We start from the raw sequence: 12,334 nt of genomic DNA, 5'->3' as shown, positions 1-12,334 counted from the left end.
CCTCATCACCGAAGCCAGATGTTACTCCGCGCGGCGCAAGTAGGGCGTTACTGGGAATATTTTGAACCTAGTGTGAGTCATTTTCGTTATTTTTTGGACGTAATATACTTAAGGAACATAAGGATGAAGGAACATTTGGCGGTCCCTACAGCCCGTTTAAACACTGGGAAAGAGCGCTTACAGTATACCCAGCCTTCTCTTTTAAATGTATTTGAGTCGCCGATTTTGATATGTATAAATGTTCTAAGCGTCAATTACGTGTCATGTGTACTAAAATGTGTTAACCTCCTTTCTATGTCTCTCATTTGCTTTCTTGTTCAACTTTTCTTTTTATACCTGTTAAAACTAACGGGTACTACGTGCAAAAAAGTCTTATTGTTAGCTTTTATTGTTACTTTTTTTCGGTTGCCTTTATAACTGTGTGTTTTCTTTTGTCGCGATGCTGCAGTCTGAGCAAAAAGGGGGCTGCGGCCTCGTCAAGCTGTCTATGACAGCTTTTTACCGCGGTTCCTTTTTCTTTATCTGTGTTTATGTATTTGTATCTGTGTTTATGGAACAGAAATAAAATTTCATTATTAATATTATAAACGACTACAGCGACTACAAACAAACTGCGCGAGAAAAGGCAGACGATATTACGCATTCATAGCAATCCCCTTTCAAAACGCGCGCGCCCGTTGACGTCCGGGTCCGTCACTTAGGCGGAGTGATACCGTACATGACCTATTCCCGCTCTTAACTTGTTCCCGAGTATAGGAGTTCCCACACCTCCGTGACTGCGTCCATCTCATAGGTCTCCACTTACTATGGAGGGCGAGAGCCGATGCTGTTGACTGTGCTGCAGAAGGCGCAGTGGGCAATTGTCCGCCGCCCTTGAGGGGCCTGACTCAGTCTCTGAGCGTCGCGACGCACTGGCGCGAGGCTTGCGAGCTTTGATGAAGTTCGAAATAAAGCAACAGAAGAGATGGTGACTCAGTTTGAAGGCTGGGACCGTGAAATCACTGAAGCCCACTTCTGCTCACAAACCACTTCCATTCAGAACATCCCTCCCAACCCCACTGCTCTCATCCCGTTTCCTTCAAACTGTATACAATTGACCCGACCGCCCATTTGGCAATCTTTCTATAGCATAAAACTCGCCAGCACTGCGCGGCTGTGCTAGTATTGCCCCTCGAATGATTTCACTTCCAAACATGCTGACTCTTTGCTCGCACAATTCCCGAACGCGTTTATATTTCTGTGTGCGTAAAACGATGTGCTCTTGTTCTTTGAATACTCTGTAATCCCTGTGGCTCTGCGTCTATGTTCGTAAATAAAGTTGCTGTTACAAAAAAATACGATGATGGCGCAATCGCATAGACGTCGGCTACATAACGCAAGGGACTCAGGGCCGGTTCCGACCACGGGTAGCGTTTTTCCTTGTTTCATCATCATCATCATCATCACCATCATCATCATCATCACCACCATCATCATCATCATCATCATCATTACCATGCACCATTTCATTGTGCAAAGTTGGCTTTCCTGCAGTGCGTTTTGCTTACTACACTACCATAAGTAAGACCAAGAAAGCTTCGCTTTTACAATATCTGCCATCAGCGGTGAACGTTGGTGAAGGTTATGGGAAAGATGGGCTGAAACTGCCCGACCATATATTTTACAACGAGAGTAATACAATCTCAGATAGAGCCGCGAGAATAAACCCATTGAGTATGATATATCTGCAACCATGTTTCTCTTAACACTTCAAGAGTGAACGAACCCAATGAAAAACAACACTGACACAACATTGACTGGCACGCATAAATTTTCAGCCATGTTTATTGCAGTCGCGCTTTGAACTCGCTGAGGAAGACACGCTGGAATTCCACGGGAAAAAAGTTTAGTTTTTTATGATCTTTACATCGCACGGCCAGAGTTGTTTTTTTAATGTCATCACCCCTGACAACTGCGCGTGTTGTCCTATTTCAGGTCAGTGGCGTTTATCAGAAAACAAACTCAATTTTAATTGGCATACACCCGTCACACTCAGTTATGCAGAGAGAGAGAGAGAGAGAGAGAGAGAGAGAGAGAGAGAGAGAGAGAGAAACTAATATTTCGAAACTCTTTTCTTTGTTTTTGTGTGAATTTTTGTTTGTGTGTTGTTCTTCTAGAATATTTCCAGCTGCACTCCCACCACGCTCCGATAACATTTTCTTTCGATTTTGCAGTCCGGGTTTAAAGCACTGCGTTTGCACTGAGGTCGTACAAACGTGTGCCTTCTACGAGTGTTGTTTCACGAACGCGGCAGCCGACAGCTGTGATTGGTCAACAACCTTTCATTACAGCGCCGCGTCTCTCTGCGACAGACGCTTTTGGTGTCACTGACGTCGGCTGCACTTTTTCCCCTATCGCCTTCTTTCGGTTCTGTTTATTTTGCCGTCTGGTGCATGGAGTGCGTTTTCCTCCTCCTATTTGCAGCTGCGAAGCCGTGCGAGCACTTTCTTTTACCCGCACCGTGCATTCCGGATGCCAGTTCCTTCGTTCAAAGCGTGCATACCGCAAGAGAGACTTCGCTTTAGAAGTACCACTACCCACGCGAATTTCCCATAGACACACCGTCACCGCGATCCACCAGGTAGGTACGTTGCGGGACACTTCACGTGACATTTTCTATTGCCTGACAATTATCTGCAGGACAAGGCCGACCTTGTTGCGCGACTTGCTGAGTGAACAATCGGTTCCCGCTACACTTGCGCAAGCTTCCCGACGTCCGCCCTAAGGAAATGCTTCAGTCAGCTCCTGTTCCAATATTGAGAGCCATCGTACGTGGCTACATTGTGGTGGAGGAAGGGTAGGCACACGATCCCATTTTCGTTTCCGCTGGAGCGCGAGAGTCGCAGTACGTAATGAGCCAATCAGCGATATAGGTTTTCGCAATCTGCCTGTCGTAGTAGATTGCGCATGTCCCCGTACATTTCACCCTGCTTCCAACATAAACAACCGCTTTTGCGATAAACAAAAGGTTAGCGCTACATTTTGCGGTGAGTGAAATGACGCACTCACTGCGTGACATGATTTCCGGGCACTGCTAAAGAGGGAACTAAGATCCGACCACACAACGATGCTCGTCAGTGCGGCGCCTGTCAGTCCCTTATGCACTTAGACTGTATCGCGCATTCTGTATTGGGAACAAGCTTAACTCGCTCGCCCCGCAACCCACGCCCCACAGGGAGCGCCCCGCTTCGACCAGCTTTGGCCAAATCGCGTACGGAGTAATCCCCTACCGAAACGGCGCACGGCTCCGCGCGGAAGCCGGCCGCAAATGCCAGGCCGGGGTAATTTGTGACCTTTTTCTCCCCATTTCCCCCGCTTCCTTCCCGACTCCGGGTCGAGGTCGTGACGTCACGCGCCGATCCTTCCCTTCGGGATCCCGCGCACGTGCTCCGCTGACGTCACGCGCTCTGGCGGCAGGGGATCGATGCTGGCGTCCGGCGCCATGGCGTAGCAGCGCGCGATGGCCGAGGTGAGCTTCACGAAACGCGCGGCGGCAGAGCTCAGCCGCTGCTTCAACGGGCTCGCTGTACGTGCCAAGGGAGGCCTCCAGCACGAGACCGCGGCCCCAACCAGACGCCGAGGTGGCGGCACTGGGGCTGCCCCCCGCGCGACCAACCCCCCCGCGGCAGCCGCAGCCGCAGCCGCCGTGGCGCCCACGGTCGTGGTGCCCTCGCAGTCGCCGCCGCGTCCCCGCACCGCGGCCGAGCTGCTCAGCGACGCCGAGTTCCTGGGCCGCCTGTTCGGCATGTTCCGGGGCCGCGAACGGCTGCCCCTGGCCTCGGTTTGCCGCGCCTGGCGGGACGCGCTGTACGAGCCCCGGCACTGGAGAGACATGGCCGCCGTACTGCGCTGCCGCGAGCTGCGGCGCGAGTCGGTCGAGGCCAGGCGAAGCCTTTTCGAGTCGCTCGAGCGACGCGGCCTCGACGCCCTCTACCTCGTGGGCGCCTCGGACGAGGACCTGGCCGACGTGACCACGTTGGGCGCCAATTTGGTAGGCCGCGCCAGGCTGGTGGCCCTGCGCTGCTCCAGCGTCTCGGACCGCGGCCTGGAGACCCTTCTGGCGGCCGCACCGCGGGCCTCCGCGCTCGAGTTGTTCGGCTGCAACGAGCTGACGGACGCCGGGCTATGGGCGGCGCTGCGGCCGACCGTGACGTCGCTCACGCTGGCCGACTGCATCAACGTGGCCGACGAGACGCTGGCCGCCGTGGCCCAGCTGCTTCCGGCGCTGCGTGAGCTGAACCTGCAGGCGTACCACGTGACCGACGCCTCGCTGTCCCACCTGGGCGGCCCGCAGCTGGCCGTGCTGCGGCTGCGCTCCTGCTGGGAGCTTAGCAACCAGGGGCTCGTGCAGCTCGTGCAGGCGGTACCCCAGCTGCGCGAGCTCTCGCTCTCCGGATGCACCAAGATCGGCGACGACGGGGTAGAGCTGCTCGCCGAGAACCTGCGCCAGCTGCGGTCCCTCGACCTGTCCTGGTGCCCGCGAGTCACCGACGCCTCGCTCGAGTTCATCGCCTGCGACATGGCGCAGCTGCAACACCTCACCCTCGACCGGTACGTTCACTGCGACCGCCTCGCTTGCCGCGTGTATGCGCAACAACTGACGCCTTGCAATGCCCCTCTCGCAGGTGCATGCACATAACGGACATCGGCCTGGGCTACCTGTCTACGATCCCCAACCTGGCAGTCCTCTACCTGCGCTGGTGCTCGCAGATACGAGACTTCGGCCTCCAGCACCTCTGCAGCATGAAGAGCCTCCGGGTACTGTCGCTAGCCGGTGAGCTCCTCCTTCGATTTCTCACCCGGCTTCACCTACACAAATACGCCAGAGAGAGAAGGATACTTAAAAAGTGTTTTAGTGTTCCTCGTGGTTACGCGGTCCGGAAGTGCAGATTGACTGTAGGGAACCGCGACAAGCCACAGGGGTCTTGCGATAATGAACGTCACTCACACTAAGGCTGTGTATAGACGCTCGTTTGTACGTTCCTGCATAGCACCTCAGCAATAAGAAATCATCATCAGCAGCAGCAGCCTATTTATGTCCGCGCACAACAGAGTAAGTTATGGGTCTGCAAACGCTAAGCTTTTTGATATCACCCTTCATGCAAATCATATCGGCCTTTTTTTCGGCCTAGAGGTAGCTTTGAAGACTCCTGAGGAAGCCCGAGAATATTCTCACACGAAAGTGTCTTATTCCCGGATACACAAGATTTCGCTGACGCGATACCCGTCACGGAAGTGACGCCAGTACAACCAGGGTGTCGAACCGGAACCGGAACCGAACCGAAAACCGGAACCGAACCCGAATTTTTGCCTGGAACCGGAACTGAACCGGAACCGTATTTTTTCCGCCATTTTGGAACTGAACCCGAACCGGAACGAATCGAATGAACCGTTCCGAACCGGTTCCGGGGCCTCAAAACTGTGATTTCTAGTTTTCGATTTCGGTACCCTACCTTGCGTCTCAGTATATTTTTACCATTCGCCAGACGGCACCACGAAAGATTTTGCATAGTCTGCAGTTCCCAATGCCCGTAAGGTTCTCATCTTATTATTACCGTAAATATAATGTAAATTCTGTATACACTATTAGTTTGCTTTAGGTATTGCCCATCTCCTCCCATTATCTTTTTACATTTAGAATAAGTTAAGTTAAAACGCATATTCCGTGGCAACATATCATGGTGTATTCTTTATGGTTTTTATATGCAGTGTCTTTCAAATCGTGTGAGGTTTTCATGTTGTTAATTCGAATGCATATATGTCCGTTTGTGAAGGCTTTCAGGGACACCATCAACAATAAATCCATATCTTCCACTTATTTTAGTTTGAGTGGGCACTTATATAAAAGCAGCACTGAGACACAAACACTCACAGTTCTCTACGTCATCATCACTTTTTCTTGTACAGTGCCGTTGTGTCCTTTGGGTACTGCCCTACGAGAACATGACAATTTGAAAAAAAAATTGGAGCCTTCTCATTTGCACTTTTAAAGTAGATGCGATAGCATTTTGATGCATGGATTTAAGTCGATAACGTGGATTAGCGCGTAGACTGGGATGGTTTCGTGAGATGAGTGAATGAACTAATGTGAATTAGTGGGACTGCGGTGTTGATTAATATGGATTAGAGGAATTAGCGGGTCCGTTAAGGCGGACTAGAGGGTCGGACCAAACATGATAGCATTGGGGTCCGTGGCATTTGTAAATTTCGCAGCGTTCTCTTTTTCGACCAATCAGGAAGTGTAGTTACGCACAAAATAGCCAGAATGTTATGTGTCGACTACCTGAATGCTATAAAAGACCTTTTTTATGCAAGTATTACGCTCTTATGTTGTTTCTCGCGTAAGATTTACATCTCGCACTGAAGTTAAAAATTAATTGTCTAATGCATATCTTATATTCATCAAAAGGTTCTCGAAATGTGTATATATATGAGGTTAGACTAGGAAGCAACTAAACTGAAAGAAAAAAGAAAGAGGAACGATCAACTGGTTTGATGCGAAAGACACCCGATAGCCAATACCTTCTCTTTCTTTGTGCTACCGTTCGGCAGCCTTTTACCGGTGTAGCATCTCAACCGCCGAACACAGCTCCCTCCAAGCTGAAAAAGCGGCGATCACGTGCGCTTAGCCAAAGCGGCGCCAAACATCTCATAACAGAGCTCTTATCAGGCGTGGTGCAACTTTGCCAACTGTCTATTGCATGTTACAACATTTCCACCAACGAGACCAGCCAGGATTGTATGGGCACCAGCTCATACTGGCCTCACCGGCAGACAAGATCACCAACCTCGTGGCTTGACATTTGACCAGCTTAGCCAGCGCTGATAAATCCGAGCGCGAGCGCATGCATCCTGTATGCATATCAGGAAATTAATTAGCACTATAGGCTCTCCCGTAGAACGTATTCCTTCCCGCACAAATCGCTGCCGAATAACCAGGAAAGATTATTCCGCGCCCTGCGGATTAACACCTTCCGACACATCACCAGTCTTCACCTTTTTGACCGGACACAATTCTCTCCATTTCGTCGCTTCTGTGGAGAGCCTGGGAACCTCATACACACAGTAGGCGGCTGTGATAAGTCCAGCCTAGATCCACCCAACCTCCACGTTTTCATAGAGATTTGGAAGAGAGCCTTCGCCAGCTCCGGCCTGGAAGATCAGTTTTTTTCGATGGAAAGGACTGTCGACTCGACCCCTTGCATGAGGACGCCTCTCTGGAACTTTCACTCGATTTATTTAAAGTTCATTTTCCCTCTCTCTATGAGGGATAATTACTGCTGCTTGTTACTTCACTCACCTATTATCTTTCCCAGAGCCCAACCGCTCTCACCTGTCGCTGAAGTGCCATTGAGCAAGTTCCTATCTCAGGTGGTTCCGTATCCAATGCCGTCTTGTACACGACGTCCAATGAGTCATTAAAGCCATTCTTTCTTTCTAACTGGTAGGTTAGCATATGAAAGATGAGCAGAAGGAAATCGCTTTAAACGCCACCAGCCACGCTTGACAGTCGGAGGTTGACGCCGACGCCGGACTGTTTTCGACTTCTAGCAGTGCTAATTATTTCATGTTAAAGCTAAAGCGCCCTTGAAACAAGGGGTATATGAAAAGCGTAGCAGACCAACCAATTTATTTAAAATGCAAAATTTTTTGCCTCATTGTGCGAAAACAGGGGTGCATGCGCGTGTGCGTGCGCAGACATTTGGTGGAATCAAAAAAAATGTTGGGCGCTCAGGCTCTCCTGCCCGCCAAAAAGACTGCCAGCTTGCCAGTAAACTACCTGCCTGCCTGGCTGCCTGCCAGGAAGACGATTCCTGCGAGGATGCGTGATTTGGGGTCGAGGGGTGGCCCGGCACGAGACGCCAGGGCGGAGGTGGCTCAGACGCAAAATGCTGTACTTTGGCGACACTCCAGGGTACTGAAAAAATTCTGCCGAAATTCAGAGTTATCGACTAATGCGTATCATTAATATGCCGCTTGTCCTCAGTGTGAGTTTCTACAGCCAAGTTTTTGGTTTTTATAAATCCTGTCCGACCAATTATCTCAATTGACGCTGCTATAATTACAAATGGAATATTCGCGAAATATCAATTATTATGGAAATGCAGGCAGTTATACGATTCGCCATTTTCCTTATTTGCCTAATATTTTACTTATTTTATAGTTTTTCAAAATTTCGTTCCACCAATTATTTCCATTTGCGCTATTATAACGATACATTTGTAACTCGCGAAATCTGCCTTATTGTGAAAATGCAGGTTGTTCGCAGTTTCGCCAGTTTCCGCAATTATTTTACATTTTTTTTTATTTTTTACATTTCTAAATTTTGTTCGACTAAATTTTGTTTTTGCTCCATTTACACTATTATAACGATTACAGGTGGAAATTTCTCGAAATCCTCGTTATTGTGGAAATGCATGGTGTCACACGGTTCGCCAGTTTCGGTAGTTGCTTTTTTTATCTTTTAGTTTTACAGAAATTTCGTGCGACCATTAATCTCCATTTACGCTATTATAGCGATTACAGGTGGAACTTCCGCTATATCTGCATTTTTGTGGAAATGAAGGCTGTTACACGGTCCTGGCTGTCGGCAAGGAATGCTACGCATTAAAACGATTGTGGACGGACGGGTCGTCTGCTTATAGTAGGACGGGGCAATAGGCAGTCTGCAGGGAGGCTGCCCATTACCAGAAGATTCTGGCGAAGATGCACCGAGGGGGAGGCGTCGGAGGCACCCGTGTGCTGCCCACTGGTCAGGAGGCTACCTTTTTGCCTTCCAGTAGACTGTGGCGAGAACGCATTATTTGGAGACGATGTGCGGCCCGTCACTTGTCGGCGAAGGGAGTGGATCACATGGCTGCACAGCGGCTACGTAGAGCCATGCGTTAGAGCGCAGCCCTTAAGCACCCGCTCCTGTGGTTTCGCGTGGTCCCTCAGCGTCGGACTCGTTGTAACCGAGAGAACGAAGACGCCACGGAAGATAGAGCTAGCAGGAAAAACAAGGTTGAAAGTATGACGAAAGTGTAAGGGGGAGGGCGTAATTTCGTGACCGCGCTAGACGTACTTCACAGTGGCGACGCCTAACGAGATAACGGCAGAGTATACCGCACGCCGTCATGCATTAGCTGATGACGCCATCACTTCCGGAGACACAGCATTTATGCGCCGTCGCCGAGAGGACTACAGTTCGCGCTGCACTCAAATTTCGCATTAGTGAGTGTCGTAATCGTCCGCCATTTTCTTCCTCAAGAAAACAACTGCGGGGTATAAAACTGCAGTGTTATGATTCAAGAATAAATTAAATTGAATTATAAAATTGAAAGAAAATCAATCAATAAAAAATCACGCCATATCCACGGAATGAATGATGATAAGTGGGGCGAAGCTCGAGAGGGGGAGATCATCGGTAATCGTAACTCTCCCGTGAAAGTTCGCTCATTACATCATTAAGAAAGACGTAAGACTGTGTGCGTACATTGTACAAATCAACTTTTATTTTCGGAGTCAATGCTCCCAGGCCCAGACCTGGTGAAAGACCCCGCGCCATCGAGGACTACCCCGCACCTCCACCACAATTTGTCACGTAGGATGGGACACAACGGTAAAGAAAGAACTTTTATTTAGGGTGAACTTGTGCCCGAACAAGACGAGAGGAAACGAGCAAAGGTCCTTGCGTCTCGTTCGATCTCCGAGAACGACTGCCTGCGTTCGTGGCGTGATCTCTTGCGTGACCTCCCCCTCGCAGTGCACGTGCGCTCGCGCCTCCGTTGGCGAACACAGACAAGCTCGCGCTCCCGGTGCCGAGTTTGCGCTGCCGGTTGCAGCAGGTTCTTGCGCGTACAACGCGGCCCACTTTGCGACATCGCCGAAAGCATGCGGCGGTCACGTACTACGAGACACAAGGGATGGACAGACCCATGGCTTTAGGAGCTTCGCCCTTAAAAATAAACTTGCGGCCATTAGAGCAGGGCTTTCAAATTCATACAAATACGCAGTCTTATGTGTCCGAGCGATTTTTTTCATTTCGCTTAAGTTAATGTTGTTATCGTAAACCAACTATATAAAACTTTTTGTAGCACATTTTACAGTTAAAGGAACTCTTCGACATTTAGATCAACGCTTTCACTCTTAGTTTCGCATCTGGAAGCACTGCGAAAGTTATAGCTATTGCCAGCACAGAGCAGCAGTGCGTCATTTGCTCGTGCAGCAGATACACCTTCCGCTTCTGCTTTGCTTTTGTGGAGTTCATTTTAATGTCGCAACTTAAGGAAAGCTGGAAATTAGCCGCGAAATCGCTGTAATGACGTCATTCCAGCGGTAGAAGAACGCCAAGACTGGGGAAAAGAAATATTTCAAGCAAGTTTGTAAGTTATCTGATGGGGACAGAGCAGTACTTTTTGTCTGAGGGACTTTCCGACTCCCTGATTTAAGTACTGGACGTGTTGGTTGACTACTTTCTGCAAGCATTCAAGATTTTGAAAACAAAGTTGAAAAAAGTGTTGCAGGCTTGCTTTAATTTGGCCAAAACAAAACGTTTGCACAAAGAAACCTACATTATGGCATCATTTTTGACAAGGAAACCTGACAAGGAAACGAAAACCGAACACAAAAAATTAACAGAAAAAAAAAACAAAAAATGCTTTTTTTTTTCTCCGAACCCGTCCGAACCCGTTTGAACCGGTTCGAACCGGTTCGAACCGGAACGGAATGGTGCTCCGGAACGGAAACCGAACCGAACCCGAAAGGCTTGAACCCGAACCCGAACCGAACCCGAAAATATTCCGGTTCGACACCCTGAGTACAACGAAGCAAATGGCCTGTAAAGGATGCATTCCTGCACACAGTATCTTCTTGCGGGGAAGCAACCTTTAGTACTAAAGAGTACGTGATACGTAAGGGTTTTTCGTTTTCGGGTTTTATATATTAACACCAAACTGTTTTATGCCGGCACACACCGAGATTTCACTGACGTCATATCCGTCACGGAGATGACGCCAGCACACGTTTGCCGAAGAGAACCGCCAGCAGGACGTCGCTCACCAAGCACACCCACAAGGCAGCCGCTCACCCGCAAATCATGCTCAGCTGCAGATATCGCTGCACATTTCACTGATTCCTATGATACAGGAATCGACCACAGCTTTTTTGTCCTGCTTTCTGCCATCCTTTATTAGACCCGCCATCATTTCGCTCTGCGGCTTTCGCTCTCTTCATTTGCTTGAACGCATTTTCCGCACCCGCCTGTTACTGTTGGAACTTAGGCGAACCAAGCTAGTTCGTTTTGTAGTTTTGTGACGAAAAAATTGTTAGCGTATAAATCTGCATAAAACCCTTCCGCTGTTTTCATTATCTTATTCAAATTGTTCGTTAAGTGACTAGTTTCGTCTCTGAATGTAACCTTCTATCCCTGTCAATAGCAATCTGCTTCATTGCCCCTAAACTCCATCCCATCTTTGCCGCGTCGTAGGCACGAACGTCACGGTTCTGGTTTCTGTTACTTTGGCATTTGACAGGTGGGGGTGGGGGTGTATCTGCACGAGCTCGGGCCATAGGTGAGACGGTTGATGTCCTTGCAGAGTTTTTTCTCATGGCAGAGATATATTCCGCTGTGCTTCAGTCAACTTTACGGCAGGTTTCCGATCGGCCAAGATAAGCTGGATTAGACAGCGGCCGCAAAAAAAACTTCGTGAAACGCAGACGGCGTGATGGCATCCTCAAGGAGCCTGTAGCCTTTCTCGTTACTTCGAAAAACTTCACAGCTGGCTACGACAGAGCGAACGTCACTGTTCGGATACCAGAAGCTGCAGCTTTTGAAGTGATGCCACCCTCGATGTCCTCGCTACGCGGGCAGGCGGATTGGGAGAAAACAACTTTCCTGCCTCTTTTCTTTAACCAGTGGTGTCAGCGTTCAATCCCGAAGAACAATGCAGAGATTTGTCCCCGCGCTGACGAGCTGAGGAGAGTGCTGATGATGGCAGTCGTTTCGGTGCCTTCACGTTGGGCCGTACAATCATCTCGCAAAGACAATATTCAGCTATCTCGCGTAATGAGTGGTAAACAATCACAACTTATGTGATGCGCATGGCTGGTTGACACCCAGCCAGGACTAGTCGGAGTGTACTGCGGGGGCTAGGCGGAAGTAGGTAGACGCTTCCGTCCTGAATGAAGACCTCTGCCTTGTCTAAAAGGAGGTGGTCGGACGCCAGTATCAAATCCGCTGGGCGATCATTGCAGGCCGGGACTTTTGTTAAAAAACTTCGTTCCAGCGATTGTCCGAGTAGTATCCAAGCGTTCC

The 12,334-nt window shown here is 49.5% G+C and overlaps 1 protein-coding gene across 1 annotated transcript in view; it reads left to right on the top strand.

Moving 5' to 3' along the window:
- The first annotated feature begins 2,414 nt into the window (after positions 1-2,414).
- The window catches only part of LOC144138419 (F-box/LRR-repeat protein 16), a 29,475-nt gene continuing 19,555 nt past the window's right edge, over positions 2,415-12,334 (top strand). The window contains exons 1-2 of the mRNA XM_077670690.1: positions 2,415-4,590; positions 4,665-4,813. Coding sequence (XP_077526816.1) covers positions 3,500-4,590; positions 4,665-4,813 — 1,240 coding nt within the window. The 5' untranslated portion in view covers positions 2,415-3,499. The remainder of the gene's footprint in view (positions 4,591-4,664; positions 4,814-12,334) is intronic.

Source organism: Haemaphysalis longicornis, unplaced genomic scaffold (genome assembly GCF_048455015.1).
Source record: "Haemaphysalis longicornis isolate Haplotype H1 unplaced genomic scaffold, Haemaphysalis longicornis Haplotype H1 scaffold_5, whole genome shotgun sequence".
NCBI lineage: Eukaryota > Metazoa > Arthropoda > Arachnida > Ixodida > Ixodidae > Haemaphysalis > Haemaphysalis longicornis.
The sequence above is the reverse complement of the archived record's forward strand: the minus strand, read 5'-3'. Positions and strand labels throughout refer to the sequence as shown.